This window comes from Drosophila suzukii, chromosome 2L, assembly GCF_043229965.1.
Source record: "Drosophila suzukii chromosome 2L, CBGP_Dsuzu_IsoJpt1.0, whole genome shotgun sequence".
NCBI lineage: Eukaryota > Metazoa > Arthropoda > Insecta > Diptera > Drosophilidae > Drosophila > Drosophila suzukii.
The window spans coordinates 2,214,664-2,237,022 of record NC_092080.1 but is presented as its reverse complement, the minus strand read 5'-3'; the positions used below and the strand labels follow the sequence as shown (position 1 = coordinate 2,237,022).

Sequence of the window (22,359 nt, the reverse complement as noted above, 5' to 3'; positions counted from 1 at the left end):
ACGGCGGTCCCTGATTTGACAACCGACCTCAAAAACAGAGTTCATCATTTTGTGGCTGTCATCGTGGGGAATTGCTTTCGGCCATGCCAATCGGTTTTTGAGATTTTTTTGCCGCAGATTTGGGCTTTGTTTGGGTGGCGTTTAAGTGATTTGACGCCACTAACTCGGTACAATGGCTTATGCCTCGTCATTTCCTCGGCCAACCGAAAAGTAATATCGAAGATAACATCCCACTGCAGAGCCTTTTCTCTGGCATGATGAATGTATGCCTGCTTTGTTTTCAGTTTATTTGGGCAACGATTTATCTGCATTCTAACCCAAGGGGCCAATTTCTAATCAGCGAAACTATAACTCATTGCGTTCTTTATTACTAATATCTTAGGGATACAAGTGTGCTTGCTTGAACTCGGCAAAGATGCCTGCAGAATACCTATAGATGTGCTCCTTTAATAAAACAATTATTTATGGTTTATATTAAGGTTATTGACCAAGGATTATTACATTATAGTTAGAATTATATAGATAATTTAATTAAATATTGTATTTCAAATTACTGGGCATTTTATTAAATATGTGAAATGTAAACTACAAATTAAATTCAGTAATTCCGTTATTTGAAGGTACTTTCAATAAATTATATTGAACCCATTTTTAGACTGAAAAACAGATACAAGATGGATATTTTTGAAGCTTTTATTGTTTTTAACAAATAAATGGAAAACGTAATCTACTTGGGAAGCAAGCAATTCGGCATCTTCGAATAAAACAAATAAAAGCAAAGCAGACAAACACAAATAGTTCATTAAGGAGTGCAGTGATATTTCAAATTCATTTGTCCCGTTCCATTTTGCGATTTGCATATTTATTTGAAATGGGGGACCATTGCTATTTCTATTTCTATTGCTATTGCCATTCCTATTTTCTATTTGTGTCGCCTGTGCTGGCTTTCCGTCAACTGTATCGCAGTCGGGGCCCCTTAAAATCTATTCATGGTAAGTGCTTTTCCAAGTTGGTTTGCTCTGTTTAATGAACTGAACATGAAGAAATTATATTTTGCCCAACAAGCATGGAGAAGCGAACAACACACATCGAGAACCGAATGTATCTGCCAGATACGAGTAGCAGGAATACACCCTGCCAAACAGATACACATATATACAGTTTAATTTTTGCTTGTCAAGCTTAATTTGCGCTTGAATGCATTGCTTGTGTGTGCGTGTGTGGTTGTCCTGGCCGCTGTGAGTGTGTGAGTGCTTGTATCTATGTGTTTTGGATTGCATGCACGAGTGGCAGGACACGGCAGGAAATGCCAAAAGAAAAAGCCCCACACTCGCACACCCAAATCCCCCTGCGGATTGCATTTGACGAACGAGGGTCCTCCGCACAGTCAGCATTTGTTTTTAGGGGCGTAAGATCCAATCCCATGCGATCCGGGCCATTGCTCATATTTGACTGCGGTCGTTGGCAGTTGTCAGTTCGCCGATCTGTGCGGGAATAAGCAGAACAATTACCGCAAATGTCGGTTATAAACACATCTATGGGCCTTCTTTGAGGTCTAAGCGCTGAACAAAACCATTGCGAAGGATTAGCTTTGAAGGTATTACTCGGAAAGTGGTTGACAGCAACGCGTTTGCTATCGAAGATCCAAAAAATGCATAGCATCTACATACCTACCCTATTTTGACCTAACAGTCCTAACACTCTGATGATGATACAAAAAGAATAACTTAAAAAAATATTTAAAAAATCGAAATGCAATTCTAATTCAGTCACGCAACTAAAAAAATGTTCATCGTACAGTTTGATTTCAAATAATTTTACAGATTCCCAAGCCAACGTTTTCAAAGAGTTTTGAGATTTTTCTGAAAACACTTGTATCTGAATGAAGAAAACTACATTAATTATTCGATAAAAATTAAACTTTTGATTAGTACTCATCATAAAAACCCCTATATATTTTATTTCAAATGAAATGAGCTCTCTAAATGTAAAAGTTTGCGACATCAGATATTCAGATTTCAATGTTCAATCGACTGCTAGCTTTTGCTGTGGTCTGTGATTCTCACATCCACTTGCCTAATGTAAAATTTAAGCGAGGGTTAGCTGGGGATATTGCCAATTCTCCAGCAGACTAAGATGAAACAACACCATCCACTAATGCGCATTGATTTTCGCATTTCCACTGGCGTCATTTTCCATTGTTATCCGTCGCTCTTGTTGTTTAGCAACGGTTTTCCGACGGATCCGACGGTTCTTTCGGTTCCGACGGTGAACTAATAGCAGCGGATGTGGTTAAAAGCATTTGCCCGGCTACCTTTTTCATAGACCATTAAATTTGCATTTGCTAACGTTCACTGGCGCGATTGCCTGTCAGGCAGGCTGTTGTTCCTGCCATCTCCATCTTCATCTCAAATCGGGTATTTTAGGAAAGGAGTAGGCAGGGGTAATCGACTGGGTACTAAATATTTAAATGACTTGTTTCTGAGACACTTGCATTCCATGACGAGGCCACAAAAGGTTTTCGAACCTCATTTGATAAATGAGAAATGATATGAGCAACTATTTGCTGTCAGCCAGCTCCGTTTTGTGTTCAGAATATCCTCAAAACATAATAATTTCCGCATCTTTAAAGGTCAATTTACTAAAAATTAAATTCTAAAATATAAACAGTCTTCAAGCCAATGCATATACGATTTTTTTTTTCATTTTTACACTTATAAATTTGGAAAACGTTTATATGGTTATTCCAAAAGTAAGCAAAACGTTCTGCCAAAGCGTCCGAGGTACAGGTCGCCCAATATAAGTCTTATAATATACGTAAAACAAAAGAGCCGTGAAAAGTATTGAAAAACAAATGTTAATTAGGTACGTTGTCAATGTCGAAGGAAACGGTTTTCTTTCTCTGGGAATATTAAGCTTTTCAAGTACCCTCTGGCGGCAAAACCTGCTTATCCGCTTATTATGTTTTTTCTTTTTTCGACTTAATTCATCTTCCATCGAGGCGTCCAATAAATCCGTCGTGAGTCTTCTGAAATAAGAGGGCGTTGGATAAATGAAGTCATGTAAGTGCACTTCCCAAGAAGTAGCGGGATCGCCTGTTGGCGGGTCAATGACCCACTGGAGTGTGGGATAAACATTATTATCTCCATTGTCACTGGTAACAGGAGTAACTAACCTCTGTCCTGGTCGCATCACACGAGGTTTACGTTGAGCTACAGTAGGATTTACAACGGCTACATTACCAGGGCGTCCCAACGGTTGGCGATTAGTATTGACTTTAGCTTTGAGTTTAATATCTGAGGGGGGCTTAGAATTTTCCTTAATTGGGGTCTCATTCGGCCTTTCCAACCCTTTCCCGGGCGAAGTGCAGTTCGGTATTTCCTTTATTTCTTCCTCTTCATTTTCTAAAACAAAATCTTTCGGCTTGGTTTCTCCTACCGATGGAATGGTTTCTTCTTCCGATGAAATGGATCCTTCGTTTCCCAAATTTAAGCTAAAGTTATATCTATAGTCATAGTCTAAGATAAAGTCATCTAAGGTGATCTCTTTCTCTTGAAAATAAGCTTCCTCTGACAATGAATTCGCCGAATCATTTTCTGAGCTTAACCCATTCGCCATGCAGTCCATCTCATTATTTTCTGGAATGGTTTCTTCTTCCGATGAAATGGATCCTTCACTTCCCAAATTTAAGCTAAAGTTATATCTATACTCATAGTCTAAGATGAAGTCATCTAAGGTGATCTTCTCTTTCTCTTGAAAATAAGCTTCGTCTGACAAAGAATTCGCCGATTCATTTTCTGAGCTTAACCCATCTGCCATGCAGTCCATCTCATTATTTTCTGGATCAGAGGTGATATCATTTCTAGGTGTCACGTTTTCGGATTCACATAGAGTAACATCATCATATTCTCGCTTTGCAGCTAGCTTTTTTGTAAAAGATTTTTTTGTGGTTTTAAGACAAGATTTGTTTGACTTTTTTCCGCAATTGTGCTTCTCAACCCTCCCTTTATAATATTCTTTGCGTTGTCGTGGAGAGTTCTTGGCAATCTCCAAAACGCGTTTGCCAATGGGATTTACAAGTTTTGGATTCATGAGAAGGTTAAATTTGTTTATCCTTTTCATGGGGGATTTCTCTTTGCCTAGATTAGGTGTAGTAGGCTGAACCTCATATACATTCATCATATCCGAAGCTATGGTTTCCAATGAGCTTCTATCTTCAGGACACTGATCACTTTCGCATGTCTTTGTTTTAAAAAAATTGTTCATATCCATTCCAAAATTCACGATGTGTTTCTTCTCTACGGCTATAGTCTGACCATTGGCACTCAACCAGGTCGTTTTGTCCTCCTCGATTGGCTTATTTTTCCGACCCTTCTTCATCTTCTGACTTACGATTATGAGGGAAGACCTCCGACGGAGGCCATGTCTTACTTTACAAGATGGTTTCTGTTGTAACCGAACCTTTCCCTCTTCCCATTTCTTCAAGGACTGTTTGGCTATTAACTGGTTATAAAAAATAAGTTAATGTGAATAAAAAAAAAATATATGAAGCTCACCGGCATTTTCTCAATGTTTTATGGGTATTAGTTATGTGACTAGTGAGAGAAAAAGCTACTGACTGTAGTGACTGCTGACACAAAGATAAAGTTTAAAGAAAGCCTACTTTGTATATGGTGTTTTCCGAAATGTATGTTTGAACATTCGCAATTTAAATTATAAATCCAGTCCCTTTAAATTGATTTAAAAATTTCACATTCCTGCTACCTCTTTGCCGACATTCGGAATCCTTTTAAAGCTCCACCGTCATCGCCGCCAAACAGTTGGCACGTGCCCGATGCATAAATCGAAGTGGGATGAGTATTGTCGACATCTGCTTCTGGTCTGGCGCACATGAATCATTCATGAATCGTTTTGGCACAAATGCAAATCGTGCAAATCTTTACAACAAACAAAGGCCGCCCCTCTGCATCGGGCACACCCGCATTTCGACACGGAAAACGCGAGCTAAACAATGTAAAATGTTAAATAATTATTTAAATCAGTCGGATGGCTGGCGGGTTGGGGGCGGCGGAGAGCAACAATAAAATGTTTACTGTTTACTTTTTGGCAAATTTATGGCCTAATGCAGCTGGCACTTGACCAACCCAACCCCCTTTAAAAGTCGATTCCACAACAAAAAACTTGCTATGCAAAAAAATCATTCACACTGCGGGTTGGCAGCTATGTAAATAACACAATGCAACATAAGTGATTTGCATTATATGCACATAATAATACCACAAATACATTTTAATTCATCTTATATAATGCAGTGGTTTAAATGTTTATTCAATGGAAGCTAACCTCTACTTCTTATCCATTTATGTTTTGGTTAAATTGGTGGTAGCAAATAGTAAAACGAAATTCTAAGCCTTTGCATTTTAGGAGAACTATAAGTAATATCCACTTAATCATGCCACAAATACATATTAATTCTTTAAATAAAATGCAGTGATTTAAATGCTTACAATAATATGTTTACTCATACGAAACTAACCTCAACTTCGTATGTAGTTATATTTATTGGTGGATAAAAATAGACTTATTAATCAAAATCATAAACAACAACTATAGTATTTTCTCTTTGATTGATGTTTGTCCTATTTAATTCTGCTTAGTTTAGTTTCCGGTTAATTGTGTTAAACAGTTTAATGGTCAAATCAAAGGCCCAGCAACAGCAGCGACCACAATAATCAGAGTGGCAAATATGTAATCTGTCAAATCATGGAATTAAATTAAACAACACCTTCGGCAGTGCCAAACAGAGCCAAATAGAACAACCCAGAATTTCCAAGGAAGCAAAGCTGGACAGGCAAATGTTTGACTCTGGCACATATGGCCTCGAGAGTGGAAATTTTAAAGCAATGCGAGCCAACCTGGCAATTATATTTATGTTCCCATTTACCAAGGGGCATACTGTTTACTTGAAAGCAATTAAAAGCAAACCAGAAGCAGGAATACAAACATCCAAACGCCCATTCCCCCGATACTTCATCATATTTGTGTGCGAATATTTGCTTAGTTCTGGCCCCAAGATAGGGGTTGAGTAGCTGGATGGCTAGATGGCTGGATGGGATGATATAGGGGGCACTCCAACTGAAAGGCCTCGCAGTAAAATGGCCACTCAGGAAACGAACTTCGTTTATTGTGTCAGGGATATATATCTTTTCTGAATTGTTTGTCTGAGTACGCTGGCATCCCGGAATGTAGAATGTAGACCGTGCCAGCGAGTCAGAGCGATGCACAAATAACCTACGGGGCCATAAAAGAAATACGTTTACTACGTACTAAAATTGAGTAAACGCTGCCATTACACAGGCTGCAGCAGTCAGAGATCCTGGGATCCTAGGATCCTTGAATCCCTGAATCCTCCTCCCAAGTATTCAGTTTTCAGTTTTCAGCTTGCGTTTTGTCCCTTTGTCGTATTTGCGCTCTACTGTTCTCTATTATTTTGAGTGCACACAACCTGCTGCAGCAAAAAAGACAACAAAATTTAGGATGGAGCTCTGAATGGGCATAGACCCAATTTGAATTGTCCGTTCAGATTGGGGCTTTGGCATTGCCCATTTGGGCTTTGGTCTGCCCCACTCATCAATTAATCTCGTTTGCAGCGTTTGCTCAAATCAATTAAGAAGTACCACACGCCGATTGACGATAATCGAATTAACCCCGTTTCGCCCCAACAATAACAAGGAGCCAGTTCTATATATCAAATCGGGTGGGTACAGGAATTAAAGCGGGCAGAATAAATATTAAACAACATTTTCACACACTTTGGAATCCTTAGACCCGAATTCAAATGCAAATTCCTACTTTAACAATCATCAGCTTAGCCGAAAGCTTTAACTTGAGGCTAATGGAATGGAAGAGAGTAACATTCAACCACCTGACTTGCCACTTTGCCAACATTTACATTTGCACAACAGTTGCGGGCTCGGATTCAGATTTGGATTCAGATTCGGATTCTGATGGGGAGAGGGCAAAAAGTGAGATACAGATACAGTTCAAGATACATTTTAAGCAACAATCAAAGCTTTGCATTCAGGGCATCTCCTCTGATGGCAAAAATGTTCGATTTCAAGTGGTTTACCACATAAATTTGCACTTTGCCTTGTTTACAAAGCCATTGAGGGAACAAACAGAAAAATAACAAAGAAATTGGGGGCAAGTGAAACCAGCAATTGAAAAAAAATAAATGGAAAGGTCGGCAGTTTATTCCCAGTTAAGTGAGGTAATCAGGATAATGTCTAAGTGCTTACTTCTGGATAGGTATTCACAAATTGCACAAGACGCACTCATTTTTCTTACACCTTATTATCATTATAAGTATTATTGTTTGCCTAAGATATGTAGTGGTGTTTAGCTTATTTTTCAAAATATTTATAAAATAGGTAGTGGTGTACAGCTTTTATTCAAAATATTATTACAATAAAATACTTTTTAATTACAATCAAGATTTAGTACCCGCTTGGCCTCTCCGAAATATGTCTTGAAGCGATTGAGATTAAGGGAGTAGTCCGATTTCTTGAACGTTACCATGTTGGTGAGAAAGACAAACTTCTCGATATTTTTCTTGTGAGGCTTCAGATACTTCCTTTCGTAGGGGGGTCCAAATGGGATTTGTCCCCCTTGATACCGATCGTTATTTGTGTTTTTTGATTCTGATAAACGACCACGTACCTTAGAAATCGATGGAGGTTCCTTGGGCGGACCTACAAGCATGGCACTCATCTCCTTAGGATCGTTCGATAGATAATGCCTTGAACGGTTCAGTAACTCCTCAGACTCTTTGACATGCTTCAATAACTTAGCTTTTTTTGGGCTGCTCAACTTCCTTCCACTGACATCGATTTTTTCGAGCCTCCTATATATGTTGTGCAAGTCCAAAAATATCTCAGCTATGTCCTGATCTACTGCTTTCACTTGCTGAACATATGATTCTAGTAATTTTTTGATATTTTGAACTTCCTTGTAGACCGTATCACAGCCCAACAATTCGCTTCTAATTTTAGGCAGAGCCGCTTCCAATATTTCATTTACATTGAGGTTGCCACAGTGAGGAACTGCTTGAATTTCTTCCAAGGCCTTTGTCACAATTTGCTTTAGTTCTGAACATGTTGACGGGGAACTGGCGTCTAAGGAACTGCTGCTAATATCCAGAAGCGAATCTACCTCCTTTAGCACAGTGTTAACCAGCGAACTATTCGCACTTTTCTCATTTGTTTCCGACATAATTTGGGCAAGGCAATACGAAAATTTTACCACACAACAATCTAAATCAATTGATGATTTTAAGTGACATTTTTTTCTTGGATCTATCTATGTGTACTATGCGAAAATAGTAATAATACCTATATTCCCACTCGATTTTTAAAAGGTTGCCTTCCATGTAAAATGTATATTTTTAGCCAAAATCCTTGGCAGATTTCTCTGATTTAGCCCTGGGCTGTGGGGCCTAACTCAATTGCCTAAATGGGAAACAGCCCGCTATTTCCTGCCTGCAGTGCACACCCATTCACTTAAACCCACTCATCTGATTCCGATTCTGATTCCGACTCGCTTCTGCCCACAGCCAACCATATTTCGAACTATTTTTATGGGGCATGCAAAAAATTGCCAGTGCAGAATCGAGTCCTGCCGAGTCAATTCGATTCGAGTGGTCGAGATGGTATATGGTCGCTGGTCGATGGGCGACGTTCGATGGCTGGGCCCGTGGAGAGTTCAGCGTGACGCTGAGCGCTGTCAACAATCACGAACCAATTGTCTATAAATACCAGCAGCGTTAAAGCAAACTCATTCGGATAGGGCCGTAGTCCGTGGTCCTGATTCCGAACCGGGCCCCCTCGCCACTCGCCAGTCGCCACCCCTGGTGAAATGGGGAGCCGGAGACCCACTGCGACTTCCGCCCTGTCCTTTTTCATTACATCGCATGTAACTTCCGGTTTGTTAAAGCGACACGCACTGTGCTCTTGTCCTCGCTCTCGTCCTCGTCCTCGAGCTGAGTCCTGACTGCAGTCCTTTGGCAGGGCTGCTGACAGCCAGGCCAGCAAAAAGGCCAAATATGAGCAGGACTCACGATTAAATTGGGCGGCGATCGGATCGTGACCTTAAAAATTCCAAAAATACCAGAGGTGATAGAGGTGATCTTTAAAATGTACTTGTTTAGTATTCTATCTTAAATAAAGCGATCTTAGAAAAGGTATTTGTTAAATATTCAGTCTTGATTTTCGTTAAACGTTAAAAGTATTTTTAATTTCATTAATAGGATGAATAACAATAATAATCCTTAGAATATTATTTATTTCTTATTGTCTATCCTATCCTATCTTTATAGTCTTTATATTATTATCTTTAAATCGAAAAGGTCTCTGAGATCATATACAAGTCCTAACTCATCGAACTCGAAGCACGCCATCATCTCTAGGACCCTCGCACACCGAAACGGCATGGAGCAGGCACAGCCCGACTGGGGCTTCCGTGTCCCATCTCCATCTCATGGCTGGGCGGCCGGCCTTCTGCGAATCCCGATTCCCAAGCCCCACATCCCCGAATCCCCTCATCCTGTGGCCCTCGGGCACGACTGATTCAGTGTTTGTCCGCACGTTTAGAACTGGAAATGACAAATTCACCGTAGGTGGGCCCAGCGATGGGACGGCTCTGTTCTGGCCCGCAAACTCATCCCGCTTAACTCCGCCAACACGTTTGCGACTCAGCAAACACCATCATCAATTTCCGTGGGGAAATCACACAAAATTTTTGCACAAACAAAATGTTTGGTTGGTCAGCGGCAGCAGAAGCCGGAGCAGCTAGAAAAAACAGCGAAATGCCCACGAATTTTTGCATGTGACTCTGCGGTGGGGGTTTATCTTCTGTATACCGGTTGGTTTTTCCGACTGCGGCTTAGACCCGCGGTGGAATATTGAATCAAAGAACGTATATCTGAGTTTCAGTTCATTAACGGGGAATTTTACTAACATTTTTTACCCTTGGAAAGTCTGTATGAAAAGTAAATGAAAATAAATGTTATAAAACTAAAAATCAATGCACAGCTAAATCCACTTGACTGGCAATATTAAAATTTCTTTTATTACACTTTATATATTTAAAATAAAAATGTTTGCTAACTACTCACCTACTCTTCTTAACTCAGCTAAAAATTTAAGTTTCCTCAAGTTTATTTTGGGCCACTTGGTATTTAAGTACTCCAGTTTAATCCCACGTATTGACCCATTACTTTCAGAGCCACTCAAAGCTGTGGTCCAATTAGTCGCAATTTTGGCTCATTTGTTGCACTCACTTGTTGGGGGTCAAAAGTCCCGGAGTCTCGACCATCAAGTTATGACGAGGTGGGCCAGCGAGGGTCCCAACTTTATATCTTTTTCTGTAGCTCCTTCCGGATGCTGATGCTCTGGCCCTTGTTATTGTGGGCCATGAGTAATACTGGTCCGTGTAATTTGCGTTTTACTTCTGGTGAAGCGTAAAACTTTCAAAAAGTCATCAAAAGTTCTCTTAGGCGGACCCACCTAAGTCGAAGCATTTTTCCAGATTTTTTCTACGCTTTGCATATGTTAGCAGAGGAAATTTCAACGCTTGCAAGTTGGCAAGAACTTTTTAAAGTCGTCTCACTTTTGAGTTCATTTAAGTGGGCATAATTTAAGTCCGGTTGGCTCTTTAAGTTAGGGCTAAGGAAAAGGAAAAGCCGAAGGAGGTGTTTCAGCTAATTAGCCAATGCCAATGGGAAACGCACTAAGAGTAAACTCGATTCGATGCTATCGGGTTGCGACTTCATTCCCCCAACCGATTTCTTGATTCTGCTTCGTTTACTCTCGCCTCTTGTAATTGCAAAAGTTTATCTTTATCTCGGCCAAAGCAGCAGCAACTAAAGCGGCAAATGGTCGCATTAAAGTAATTACATTCACTGCCCTCTCCTCATGCAAAAACGAGTGCTATTTGAGACGAAACAGAAATCAGGAAAAGGGAAAGTCGGATAGGTAAGGTACTATAGAACTCGCGTTGATCAGAACTAACCCCTCTTTTGTACAAGGAGTCAGCAGAATGATTGATAAATTATACTGATAAATTAATACAAGCTGCTGAAACGAATTGAAGAACATCTAAGTCAAAACTGCGATAATTGCAATTTTCTAAATATAAGTTTCCATATATGTATGTAATCCTTTTTGTAACCAAAGAAGTAGAAACCAGTATTATAATAAGATAAGGCATCTCTACACAAAATGAAACTTCATAGGAAGAGAGCATGTCAGAATCAGCAAATGAGTAGGTGTATTGACTGACTAATTTCCTGTCAGAAAACAATACCAATAAAATTAGATAGGAAAACAAAACAAAACTGTAATGATTCCCAAATGGAAATCCGGTTAATTTTCCAAACTTCTGGTAATCAATCAAATGCCTTAAATTCGCCTTAGACAATGGAAGAAATAAGCTGGCTCTACCATCCAAAGCCGGGATGTTATAGGGAGATAGAAGGAAATGGAAGGACATAAAAATGCCAGAAAAGGAGGATCTGAAAGCTCCTTGGCTGGTTGGCTCCTTGGCCTGGTTTATTACCAACTCACATTCAGTCCTGATGACAGTCGTCCACTGGCAGAGCAGCTGGGCACTCTCACTTAAGAAGATTAAAGACTATTCGTTAGTTGGACTGCGCCTGCAGGTCCTTTCTCTATTTTTGTGTTTTTTTTTTTCACTCACCAGCTCAATTTTCCGTTTGCGGCTTTTCGCGGTCTGCCTATATGTATGAAACCACTGGTGACAACTTCATTTGTTTGCGGCATCTCTTACAATCAGTCCTAAAAGCCGCAAAGTCGAATTGCTTTTTATGGAGGCTGCTCCTACGTTTCCTTTTTTCGGACTGTTAAATGGGATACAAATACCCTTTTATAGGGATTTTCAAGAACAATTCTTTATTAAGGTGCTAGGACTGAGTCACATTCAAACATATCAAATACATTTTCACCTGTGTTCGTCGGCTAACCTAAATACAACCCTTTAACAACCTGATTCAGGCGCATCCTTAACCCAAATATTATTTTGGAAATAGTAAGCTCAAGGTTCTATCTTTGCTGTCATCGCCACCAATCGTATTCCCATTGCCACATCCCCTGCCTCCCTTCTATTTATTTCCCGACATCCCCCACTTGTCGAATCCTCGAATTTTCCTCGCCCTCCGCTAACACATTTATAGCTGAAAACATATTTCTGCTGCATTTGTCGCCGTTCCGTTCGTCAGCCAAAATGCAAATATCGCACTAAACATAAATCGAAGCATTTTCAATAAATTCCCACAGTGTCGACGGAGCTCCTCTAGGTTCTACCCACCCAACGAAACCCCACTCTTGCTTTCCACCAATCTTCCATCGAAGCGAGGCGAAAAATAATAAAAACTAAAAACTTGTCAACGAAACAGTGAGACACGAGAACAATGTGTTCCACTATTTGCAATTGAATTTGGCACTGTTGATTTGCTGCACCCCACATTTCCCCTCCCAATCATCGCAGCCATCGACTCTTGCATTTTATTTGAAATGGATGCTGCTTGGGTGTGGTGCAGATACTCGCACCAGGTCCGTAGAATTTCCCTTTTTTAATTTTTGAATTGCTTTGGGAATAGTCAGAAAAAGAGAACACACTAGATTTGCAAATACAGCCTGATTGACAAGTTAATATTTATTTTAGAATTTTGAAAAATAAACAATTATCTTACTAAACAGTTTCTGTGTTTCATATGGTTTCTCAACTCATAAAATTGTTCCTGAATATAAATGTTGGTTAGATGTAGAATGTAAAATAGATTTTATGTAGATAAAAGAGATATATATTTTCTAAGTTCTAGAAACTCATCTTATCTTATAGATTGCATTAGTAAAGTTAATCATAAAATATTTTAATATTTTTACACTTTCCTGAAAACATAAAATATTTCAAAACGTAAAAATTTACTAAAGGTAAATAATTGTTTAGTTTTTTTGTGGACATAGTTTTAACAACAATCTTCTTTGAAAAGAAAATTTTGGTTATAATAAAATATTAATCGAAATACCTCCATATACAAGTCAAATCGTTAGTGCTATAAATTTATACCTTTTTTACCAATTGCTGGCTCTCTTCGAATATATATTTCGCTCTCTTATACTGCGAGTCCTAAAGAGTCCTGTAGCCGGCTTTTAGCCCAGTTGTCCTGGCTGTTGCTCCACTTTTGGGCTTCGTTGGCAGCCGAGTTTCCCTGGCCTACCGCAAGCACAAACTTGGTCAACATTTCCCGGCTCTCCGCATTCAGCTGCTTGTCTATTATGGCTGAATCGGCGCTCTTTTACCCCCATTTGGCTCTCATTTTCCCAGACATATTCTCAGTGACGTTGGGGCCTCGTGTGTCGCGTCGCTCTGTGTCAGTTTGAGTTTATGTCTTCATTGGATTGGGTCTGCTGGAAATTTATTTGCATGCCGGTCAGGCCTTGCCCCTTGGAGTATGCTCTATAAATTAAACATAAATCAGCTGCACGGCAAATCATTTGATTTCATTTGATTTGACGAACATTTAGACTTGTCTCACGTAGTTCGTGCCTGGCTGGCCTTAGGTTCCAAGACCAAAATGATTTGAGATTGTCAAGTCAAACAACTGGCGGGGCAGCAATTGATGAGTGAGTGTCAAGGGCCACAGGCCATGGGAGTGGGCTGTGTCCAATAGGTTGACACGGCATTGATAAGCAAATAGCCATTTAATGGGCCTGAACCGAACAGTCAAAGTAATCAGAGTGATTAGCCGCGAATGAGGTTAAGGGGTTCACTTTTTTATTCTGTTTATCGCGATCTGGATACTCAGAAAATCGATGAAGGTGTGGGGGCACCCAAAAACACCCACACTCGATAAACGCATCTATCAATATATTTTATGGTGCATTTTCGACCAAATTTACGATGCGCCAAAATGGAAACTTTTGAAATAAAAATGCTTTGGAAGGGGGACGGGCATATTCGAATAGGGGCTTACATTGTTGGCCAGGTTGACGACAAAACAGACAGCCACGTGTGGCCATAAAAACCGGTACATGGGTATGGGTTGTCCTCTTTACACCCATTGAAACTTGATTGTATTCCAGAAATGTTTTTCGGTTTGTCTGACCTAGATTTTGTTTTACTTTTGCATCGTGGCTGTGTGACCATGGCTCCGGCTTTTATTTTATGGAACGGAAAAAATACATATTCATTAAAATAAGTACTATATATTAAATACCATTTTAACATAATCAAATATCAGTCTTAAATTTCTAAAACAATATTTTTTTTCAACAACTTTCATTGCAAGTCACCATGAAACTATATGTAACAATAAGACATTTTGTTAATTATGTGTGACAGGGCAATATATATTGATGAACCTAAATATTTTAATCGACATTGAGGAATTAGATCTTGACCTAAATATATGACTCGTGGCAAAGTCGCGTATAGTAACTCGAGTTTTATATACATATCTATCTATAGATATATTTCTTTTTTAAATAATTCGAAGTTACAATTTATGAAGCCTATTAAAAATCAACTGCTTGAAGCATTCTAAATATATTGTACTGAAAAGTAGGCCCTAAGCGCTATAGATACTTTTAACCGCTGTTTATATTAACCTACTCTAGCCTTTTGTGCCCTGTGGCAAGTATGGTGGTTAACCCCTTCCCAAAAATGGGGGTGATTTTTGCCACGTCATAGAAAATACGCAATAAAATCAAATCATGCTCGAAATTTGATGAATATTCATGGCATTAAAAGCTCTTGAATTATTAACGACGAAGATATTCAGTTGGCCAACTGCTCTTAGGCGAAAGCACTTGCCACCCCGCACATCCATGTACATACGTAGTACCCTCATGCATATTCCCGTTCTATCATCTCCGTCGATGGCTGAAAGTGTTCAATTATGAATTTTTGACAATGTCTCCCTGGCAGCAGCGAGCTCGAGTCACGAGCAGAAGGTGCAAAATAGGCAAAAAAAGGGTCTGTGGAAGTGAAAGGGGGCTAACAACCCCTAAATGGGTCTGCAATTTCACCTTTGCCGGCGATGTGCTGTGAAGAGTCATTGAAATTGCCTTTGGCAGAGTGCATCCCACTGATCCCCAAAACAGAAAGGAGCAATGCAAGTGAAAGTGCCAACAAAGGCGCTGATTAGACGATGGAACAGACAAAAGAAGGAAAGTGTCCTCCTGGATGCGTGTTAATTGAGCCGGAGGAAAGGGACTTTTGAGGAGTGTGTGCCAAATGTTGCTGTCTGAAAAATGTCTTTCTGTTTTTCTCATTTTGCCCTGCTTACTCGTACAATCACACTTCAGAATTTACTTCTTATCCCAGAGAAAATGTTTCGCAAAAAACAGACAGTTGAAGTGGATATGGACATTTTTCTTAGTCACATCTTGTTCTCTTTTTAAGTCATTGATTTCTTCAGGATTTATGAAAACAATGACTTTAGATTTCTTGTGCCTCTCTGCAGAAAACACAAGAAAATATTCGATTTTTTGCTAGGCAAAATGTACTTATTGTTTTTTTTTTACTTTCGTTTCACTCGTCGCACAAAAAGTCAGACTGTCTAGACGTCTCAACGTGGGTATACAAAAACCCACGTATCTACAATTTACACAGACTTATGTGCATTGATGGTCTAAAATATTAACAACAATAAAAATATATTAAAAAGTCCTTTATTTTAACTGAAATTAAAATTTTTTTAAGGCAATTAATGAATTTTTTAGCTTTGTAAATGCATGAAATTGTGCGTCTTCCCCAGAACTCGAAAAAAAAAACTTTTTTTATTACCTGCACACTTTTTTCTTGGACAGGCCCATTAAATGAAGTACCTACAAAACCGAAAAGGACATAAAAACAAGGAAGAACGCTATAGTCGAGTACCTCGACTATCAGATACCCGTTACTCAAAGGGAAATGGAGATATGCAAGCAGCAAAGCGAAATTAAAATGCGCCACCTACCGGCGGTAGACAGATTTAAGCGTTATGGGCGTTAGAGTGGGCGTGGCAAAATTATTTTTGGATCAATCGATAGGTATTGACGACACCAATACATTTCAGTTAAAATTTTTTATCTAGCATGCAAATTGTGGGCGTCACAGGTTTTCGCGGTTTGTGGGCGTTTAAGTGGGCGTGGCAAACTTTTTTTTAGGTCAATCGATAGGTATTGATGAGAACAATACATATCAGTTAAAATTTTCTATCTAGCATCAAAACTGTAGGAGTTACAGTTTTGGGCGGTTTGTGGGCGTTAGAGTGGGCGTGGCAGTCTACTGAAACAAACTTGCGCTGCGTAAGAAGCTCAGGAATTTGTACGCCAAATCTCAATAGCCTAGCTCTCATAGTTTCCGAGATCTCAGCGTTCATCCGGACGGACAGACAGACGGACAGACGGACAGACGGTCAGACGGACAGACGGACAGACGGACAGACGGACATGGCTAGATCGACTCGGCTAGTGATCCTGATCAAGAATATATATACTTTATGGGGTCGGAAACGCTTCCTTCTGCCTGTTACATACTTTCCGACGAATCTAGTATACCCTTTTACTCTACGAGTAACGGGTATAAAAAGGAAATCAAATTATGACTTAATTATTCCTAAACGCCTATTACCAGAAGGACACAGATGCTCGGTATTATTATGTTTGTCTCTGCGCAGAAAACCACAGAAGGAATGTTGATTTCGCTACAATATAAATAACACAGGACTATTTGTTACTTGAGTAAATTGGTCACGTCGTCGCTTTCAGGTATAAAGCGGATATTGTAAAATTAAATTGATTCTCTTTTGCCTGCCTCCGCTTTGTTTGGCCTCTGTAGACTTTATTTTTCGGTTTTTGCTTTACATCACAAAATGGATATATATATACTTTGTGGGCAGAATAAATAAATATAAATGCTGGTTCATCATTCTCATTTTCATCAAGAAAACGTTACGAATTTACGTGACAGATTAGTGAGTGATAGATAGAAAACCAGGAAGCAGAAAATGCCAGACGAGGAATTTATTTTTAATAAATTTTAAATGAATTCCCAAGCACGAATAGGGGCTTTTAAGCCCTGCCGTTGAGCATGTGCAGCGGAAGCAAGTAAAATCTTAGAAAATTGGTTTCGATATGGCTTAAATACAGTTTTATATGTTAAAGAAATTGCACCTTAAAGGTGTACTTTGTCAAAGAAGTTTATGGATACAACTTAATCGTCTGACACAAAGTGGGAAGCATTTTAAAAGTAAAAAAATATTTAATTAAAATTTTGCATTTTAAAATTAGGAAAATTAAATTAACATCAAGATCCTGAACAGTTTAAGTATCTTACATGTGATTATATCTCTTGCAATTTTCCCCATTAGGTTTCCAATTAAGAGCATAACAGCTTATTTCATATCCCACACATCCTCTGCTTTGTTTCAATTCCCTTCGACCACTGTCAACAAGCACATCAAAATATAGAACAAAACAGGACCGGAAAATCGGAAAAAGCAGCGAAGGAAAACAACGTGGAAAACACTTCCATAAATGAAGGGGAGACGCCGAAGGAAGCGCAACAATATGTTGCAATTGTCTGGCAGCGCGTTGTAACAAAAGTGAAATTCTAACATCACGTAGGATGTACAAGCAGTGAAAACAGAGAAAAACGGGAAGTAGGAGCATCGGATACATCGGAAAAGCCAGAGCCACGTATGCGAACGTTTTGGTGGCGGGGCTTCTGATTTTGTCGAGCAGCGATATCGTCATATCGCCATATCGCCATACCATTCTCATATAGCCCCAGTGAGTGTGTGATGGAGATGGTGTGTCCATCGCAGTTGCCGTGACAATCCCAATCACAACAAGAACAAGGACCCCCGGAGGCAACTGCAGCAAACAGTGAAACGAATCCGCATCCCCAACCAGCAGCACCAACTGCCCTAGTATCACGATAATTGGTACTACGCGAATGAGTTTCTCCTCACATGTTCCACGAGGCAATATGAGACACGCCAACGGCGCGAATCCAAAAAAGGAAAAAGGACAAATCTAAGATATCCTCTACACATCAGGCAAAAAGATAGTTTGATCCCTTAGCCAGGGGAAAGTGTTTCTCGATTTTCAGTACGAAATATTTTGAATCATTGATGAATTTTAGGTATCCAGTTTACAATATCACTATATATATTTGACATTTGATATTTTGTATCAAGTACAAGTTTGGTATGATAAACAGAAACTAATAAGAAATGGAGTAGTAAAAACAAATATCTGGTTATTGAATTCCAAATTCAAAACATATTGAATTCATCACTTGAAAATATTTGAGACCCTTAAGAATATGTTATTTACAATGATACTAATTTAAAATATTCGAATTAAGGTAAAAAAATGCTGATGATAAGAATAATTTTAATCGTATACATAAATATTGATAAATTCTTGGCTTTATTATGGTGCTTAACATTGAATAAGTCAAGAAGTAATGTGTAGATCATAGCAGAAAACAATGTCAAAGTTAATCGTGCTTACACACTTGGCAACACAATTGGCAACAATCCTAGTTTGCGTTTAATCTGTAAGACACTAAGTGCTAATTTTCGGCTAGGAAATTTGGGCCAAGTGCCAAGAACAGAGGTGTTGATTATGCTTGCCAGGTACCTTCTAAAAAATGTTTAAGGGTGTTGAGGTATTTATAAAAAACGAATCGAACTTTAATCACTCTTATGTGAACTGAAAAACATAAAATTTTGTTTAAAAGTTCCCTGTATCCGTAATTATTTTATTGATAATCGAAATCTTTAATTAAAAGAGAATGGTGTCCCAAAGAAATTCTTGTTCCTAATAATGTAATTCCAATTAAGTGGAGGCTTACAGACCTAACACGCCTAAGCATTAAAGGCTGAGAAGGGAGTTGAACAAACTTTCTATTTAGGTTGTTGGATTTCAAGTCAAGTAAGTCCTTTTCCTGTTTTTCCAACAAATGAAGCATTTCGCGTTTTGTTTTGTCACTCCCTAAAAGCAGCACACAATTTGCACACACATTGTCAGCAAATCCTTTGCATCTCACATGGACACATCAAAAACCGCATTTATCATGCAGAAATGCAACTTGCCTAGGAAGTTGACGACGGAAAGCTTTTTAGTTTACTTTTCTATGTTTTTAGTCTGTACAGGTTGGAGTAGTAAAAAGAGAGACTTTTTTTATATTTCTTTGCTTGGCGAAAATTAAAAGGGCTGGCAAGGTAGAAAATACGGGGTTATTGTGGGGGGCCTTAACTGAGCAAAAGATTGTCGGTTAATCCTTCTTGGCTTGCAAGCAGTGTAAAAATATTTTTAGCTCATCACCTTAAAATAACTAACTCATCTCAACCTTTTTATTAAATTTTATGGAGGTTAACTTTAATAATCCATAATCTCGTACTTAATAATTCACATATTTATTTCTTATTTTTAGTGGGATTATTATGGTCCTATTTTAATTATATCCCTGCGATAAGCGCAAGTTATTGAAAATAAATGTTAAATGTCAAATGCGGCCGTTAAAAACTGTCGCTGCCCTTAAATGATTCAATTAAAGAAACAATTTGCATACGATTTTAAACGATTTTTATTTTCATTTTAACTTTTTTCCGCGACAACAATTACAACTGCAAATAAATTACATTAAAATAGGCAGAGCAACGTGAACGTTGCTGTAGACAGCGAAAATTAAATGCCAGTCGTGTCAGTTTAAGTTCATCAGAGGAAGCCGAATGTTGGTTACGTGAACGGAAAAAATGTTCTATAAAAAAATGCAGGAAAGGTGGGGAGGAGCTTCAACCCTAAAAGGAATTTTATATTCCCTGCCTATCTGAATACTATATTTGTTAATATACCAAACCTATTTTTCTATCTCAAGAGTACAAGAAAATACATCCTATATAAAGCTTCGGAACTTTCAAAACCCGTATAGCCCGAGGGCCTTGTAATATTCGATCGTACACATCCACAAATGCATTTCCGCTTCCGTGTGTCTCTGCTCGTTATGTTGTTTCAGTTGTCTTTTCAATTTGCATATCAATGGGCAGCGGATTCGAGTCGCATTCCCGGCCGCGCCCAAAATGCATCCATCAGCATTTCCATATGTCGACATCCTCATCGACAGGAGCGGAAAGGACGAAAGGACACTTTTGGCCAGAAGCGAAGGCAATCGGGCAATTTGTTGTTGTCATTTGGCACCTGTGAAGTTGTGCGCTGCACTGCGCGTTTTAAATTCATTTAACCGCAAAAATGTCAAGCCACAAAAGAGTTAATGCCACGCCCATTGGCCGCCGCAGCCGCCCTCTTTTTTCGCCCATGCTGAATTTAATTACTCAAGTGGCAGGCCCATGAAAAAAGAAGGCAGGAAAGAAGTTAGTACTGCGAGCGGTTTACTCTACATATATCTGTGTGAATTTATGGCCAACTTATGGCCGTTGGATATTATTTTTTCCCATGCGACTTTCATGTCGAACACGAGCACGAACATCATCAGAGGACGGCGAAAGAAAGATGGTCCGGACAGCAGAAACGACAATCTGAAAGAACAATGCAACATTTTCTTTGATTTTATTTCCCCGCCGTGATGCGTTTTCCTTAACTGTTGATTGCGAAATGACAAATGAGTTAAGTGAAATAATCGAAATGTATTTTCCATCATCGTTTGTATTTTTAAGAGATAAAGAAAGTTATGGGAGAGTGCCCACTCTGTCATATAGAACTTATCCAGTTTATAACGATATATAATAACGTATATCAAAGTATTACCTGCTAGCCAAATCTCGCCACCAAACTTAGAAAACTTTACTAAAATAGATTTACTTGTATTTAGTTTGTATATATTAAGATTTGTTTCAGAAAACAACTTGATTTGAATATTGTGTAAAGCTATCCAGTAGGCTTTTCGGATATTTACCTTTATTATATCTTATTAAAAACAATTTTTTTAGAGTTCTTTGGTGCCTGGGTGGTGTATTTTCTGGTTTGGAGGGATTTTGAAGTCTCGAGTTCAAGGGCAAACTTATAAAAAATATATACAAAGCTCAGCGCCTGATGTAAAAATGACTCACAGTTTCTTTGTTTCTTAAAATTTTATATACCAAAGCATCACCAAAACAAAACATTTCGAATCGTACTTTGAATCCATCATAATTTGTTGGGTCAAACTTTGAATGGAGCGGCTTAAAAAGATCACAACAACATTTTGTTTCAGCTATAGATCCTCCTCTTTTATCATTAGGTGTATATTTCCTATCAATTTATACCTTCATAACTTGTTGGGCAGTTTTGCTTCGAGTGGATGTTCCATCTACACCAACTTACTGGACGACTATCTTAAATCTCTTAGAGTATTTGCCACCTTCAACTTAATGCTGAGAATCCAACGAACTGGGAGCGATGGACGAGAGAGGGAAACGTCGCCATTTGCCCGTAAGTGCCAGGTTTTCGCATCCCAATGGGAGATTCCCCTGCTGCAGGCAATTGCTGCTACATACTAACGCTGCCTACCGAGAGCCCCACAGAAGTCCCGGTTAAAATATTCGATTTCTGGCACTTGCCAGCCAACTCTTTAAATATGCATTATGTACATTTGTAGCACGCCCCGAGGCAGAGGTTTGGAACCGAAACCGACCGGGGGATCGGGGAAAGCCTTTGGTGCTAGTGCCTAATGGCACTTAAGCTTAGGCATCTCCACGGGTGGAGGGGTATGGGATCGGTATGGAATAGGTATGGAATAGGTATAGGTGTGTCCCTGGTCCTCGGCCCACTATATCACGACTGGTTCTGGTTCTGGTTCTGGGTTTGTCTCTGGTGGAACGTGATTCGTTGACGCCCTACGACTTTGGTTTGGTTCCGCATCTCGCATTTTTGCCTAGGTGCAAATGCAAATTTCAGGAAAATCAGATTTCGTCTATGGATTCCTTGCTGCTCGTGCATAATTTATACGCACAATGCAAGCGGCAGCCAACAGTTGGTGAGGGATTGCACAAGAAGCGGAAATGGTGTAATGGAGGATGTAATACAGATACACCAGATATATGGTATAGTTATACCTTTCTTCAAGGAATCACTGGGAGTTGATAACTATCTGGGGAGGTTATGAAAATAATAAGACATAGTAAATGTTAAGAACTAGAAAATTTCACTTTAATATTATTTCATTAAATAATACTTATATTTTATTTTTAGGAATCTTTAAATTGATATTGATATATATTTTGTTAATTTTTATTTGGGGTGTACCTGTTCCCCTAAATAATAATAAAGTACACACTCGAAATGTATATAA

At 39.0% G+C, this 22,359-nt stretch overlaps 3 protein-coding genes across 6 annotated transcripts in view; 1 reads left to right on the top strand and 2 right to left on the bottom strand.

The window, feature by feature from the left end:
- Positions 1–22,359, top strand: part of LOC108012551 (heterogeneous nuclear ribonucleoprotein A1) — a 128,138-nt gene that overhangs the window by 38,606 nt on the left and 67,173 nt on the right. The gene's annotated exons all lie outside the window — the stretch shown is intronic.
- Positions 1,944–4,676, bottom strand: LOC108008153 (uncharacterized). Of its 3 annotated transcripts, none has more exons than XM_017071953.3 (3): positions 4,557–4,676; positions 3,176–4,503; positions 1,944–3,028 (listed from the first exon to the last, which is right to left on the bottom strand). In XM_017071953.3, the coding sequence occupies exons 1-3, from the start codon at positions 4,560–4,562 to the stop codon at positions 2,734–2,736; spliced, it is 1,629 nt and encodes a 542-aa protein (XP_016927442.2). In that variant the 5' UTR covers positions 4,563–4,676; the 3' UTR covers positions 1,944–2,733. The 3 variants fall into 3 exon arrangements, with proteins under 3 accessions (XP_016927442.2, XP_016927434.2, XP_036668668.2); XM_036812773.3 differs by having other exon boundaries at positions 2,838–3,117; XM_017071945.3 differs by having other exon boundaries at positions 1,945–4,503.
- Positions 7,437–8,314, bottom strand: LOC108010915 (uncharacterized). Of its 2 annotated transcripts, XM_017075926.4 has the most exons (2): positions 7,720–8,314; positions 7,490–7,667 (listed from the first exon to the last, which is right to left on the bottom strand). In XM_017075926.4, the coding sequence occupies exons 1-2, from the start codon at positions 8,269–8,271 to the stop codon at positions 7,623–7,625; spliced, it is 597 nt and encodes a 198-aa protein (XP_016931415.2). In that variant the 5' UTR covers positions 8,272–8,314; the 3' UTR covers positions 7,490–7,622. The 2 variants fall into 2 exon arrangements, with proteins under 2 accessions (XP_016931407.2, XP_016931415.2); XM_017075918.4 differs by having other exon boundaries at positions 7,437–8,314.

Bases quoted from the DNA above. Each gene is read 5' to 3' on its own strand.
- LOC108010915 (XM_017075918.4), bottom strand. From the start codon at position 8,271: ATGTCGGAAACAAATGAGAAAAGTGCGAATAGTTCGCTGGTTAACACT.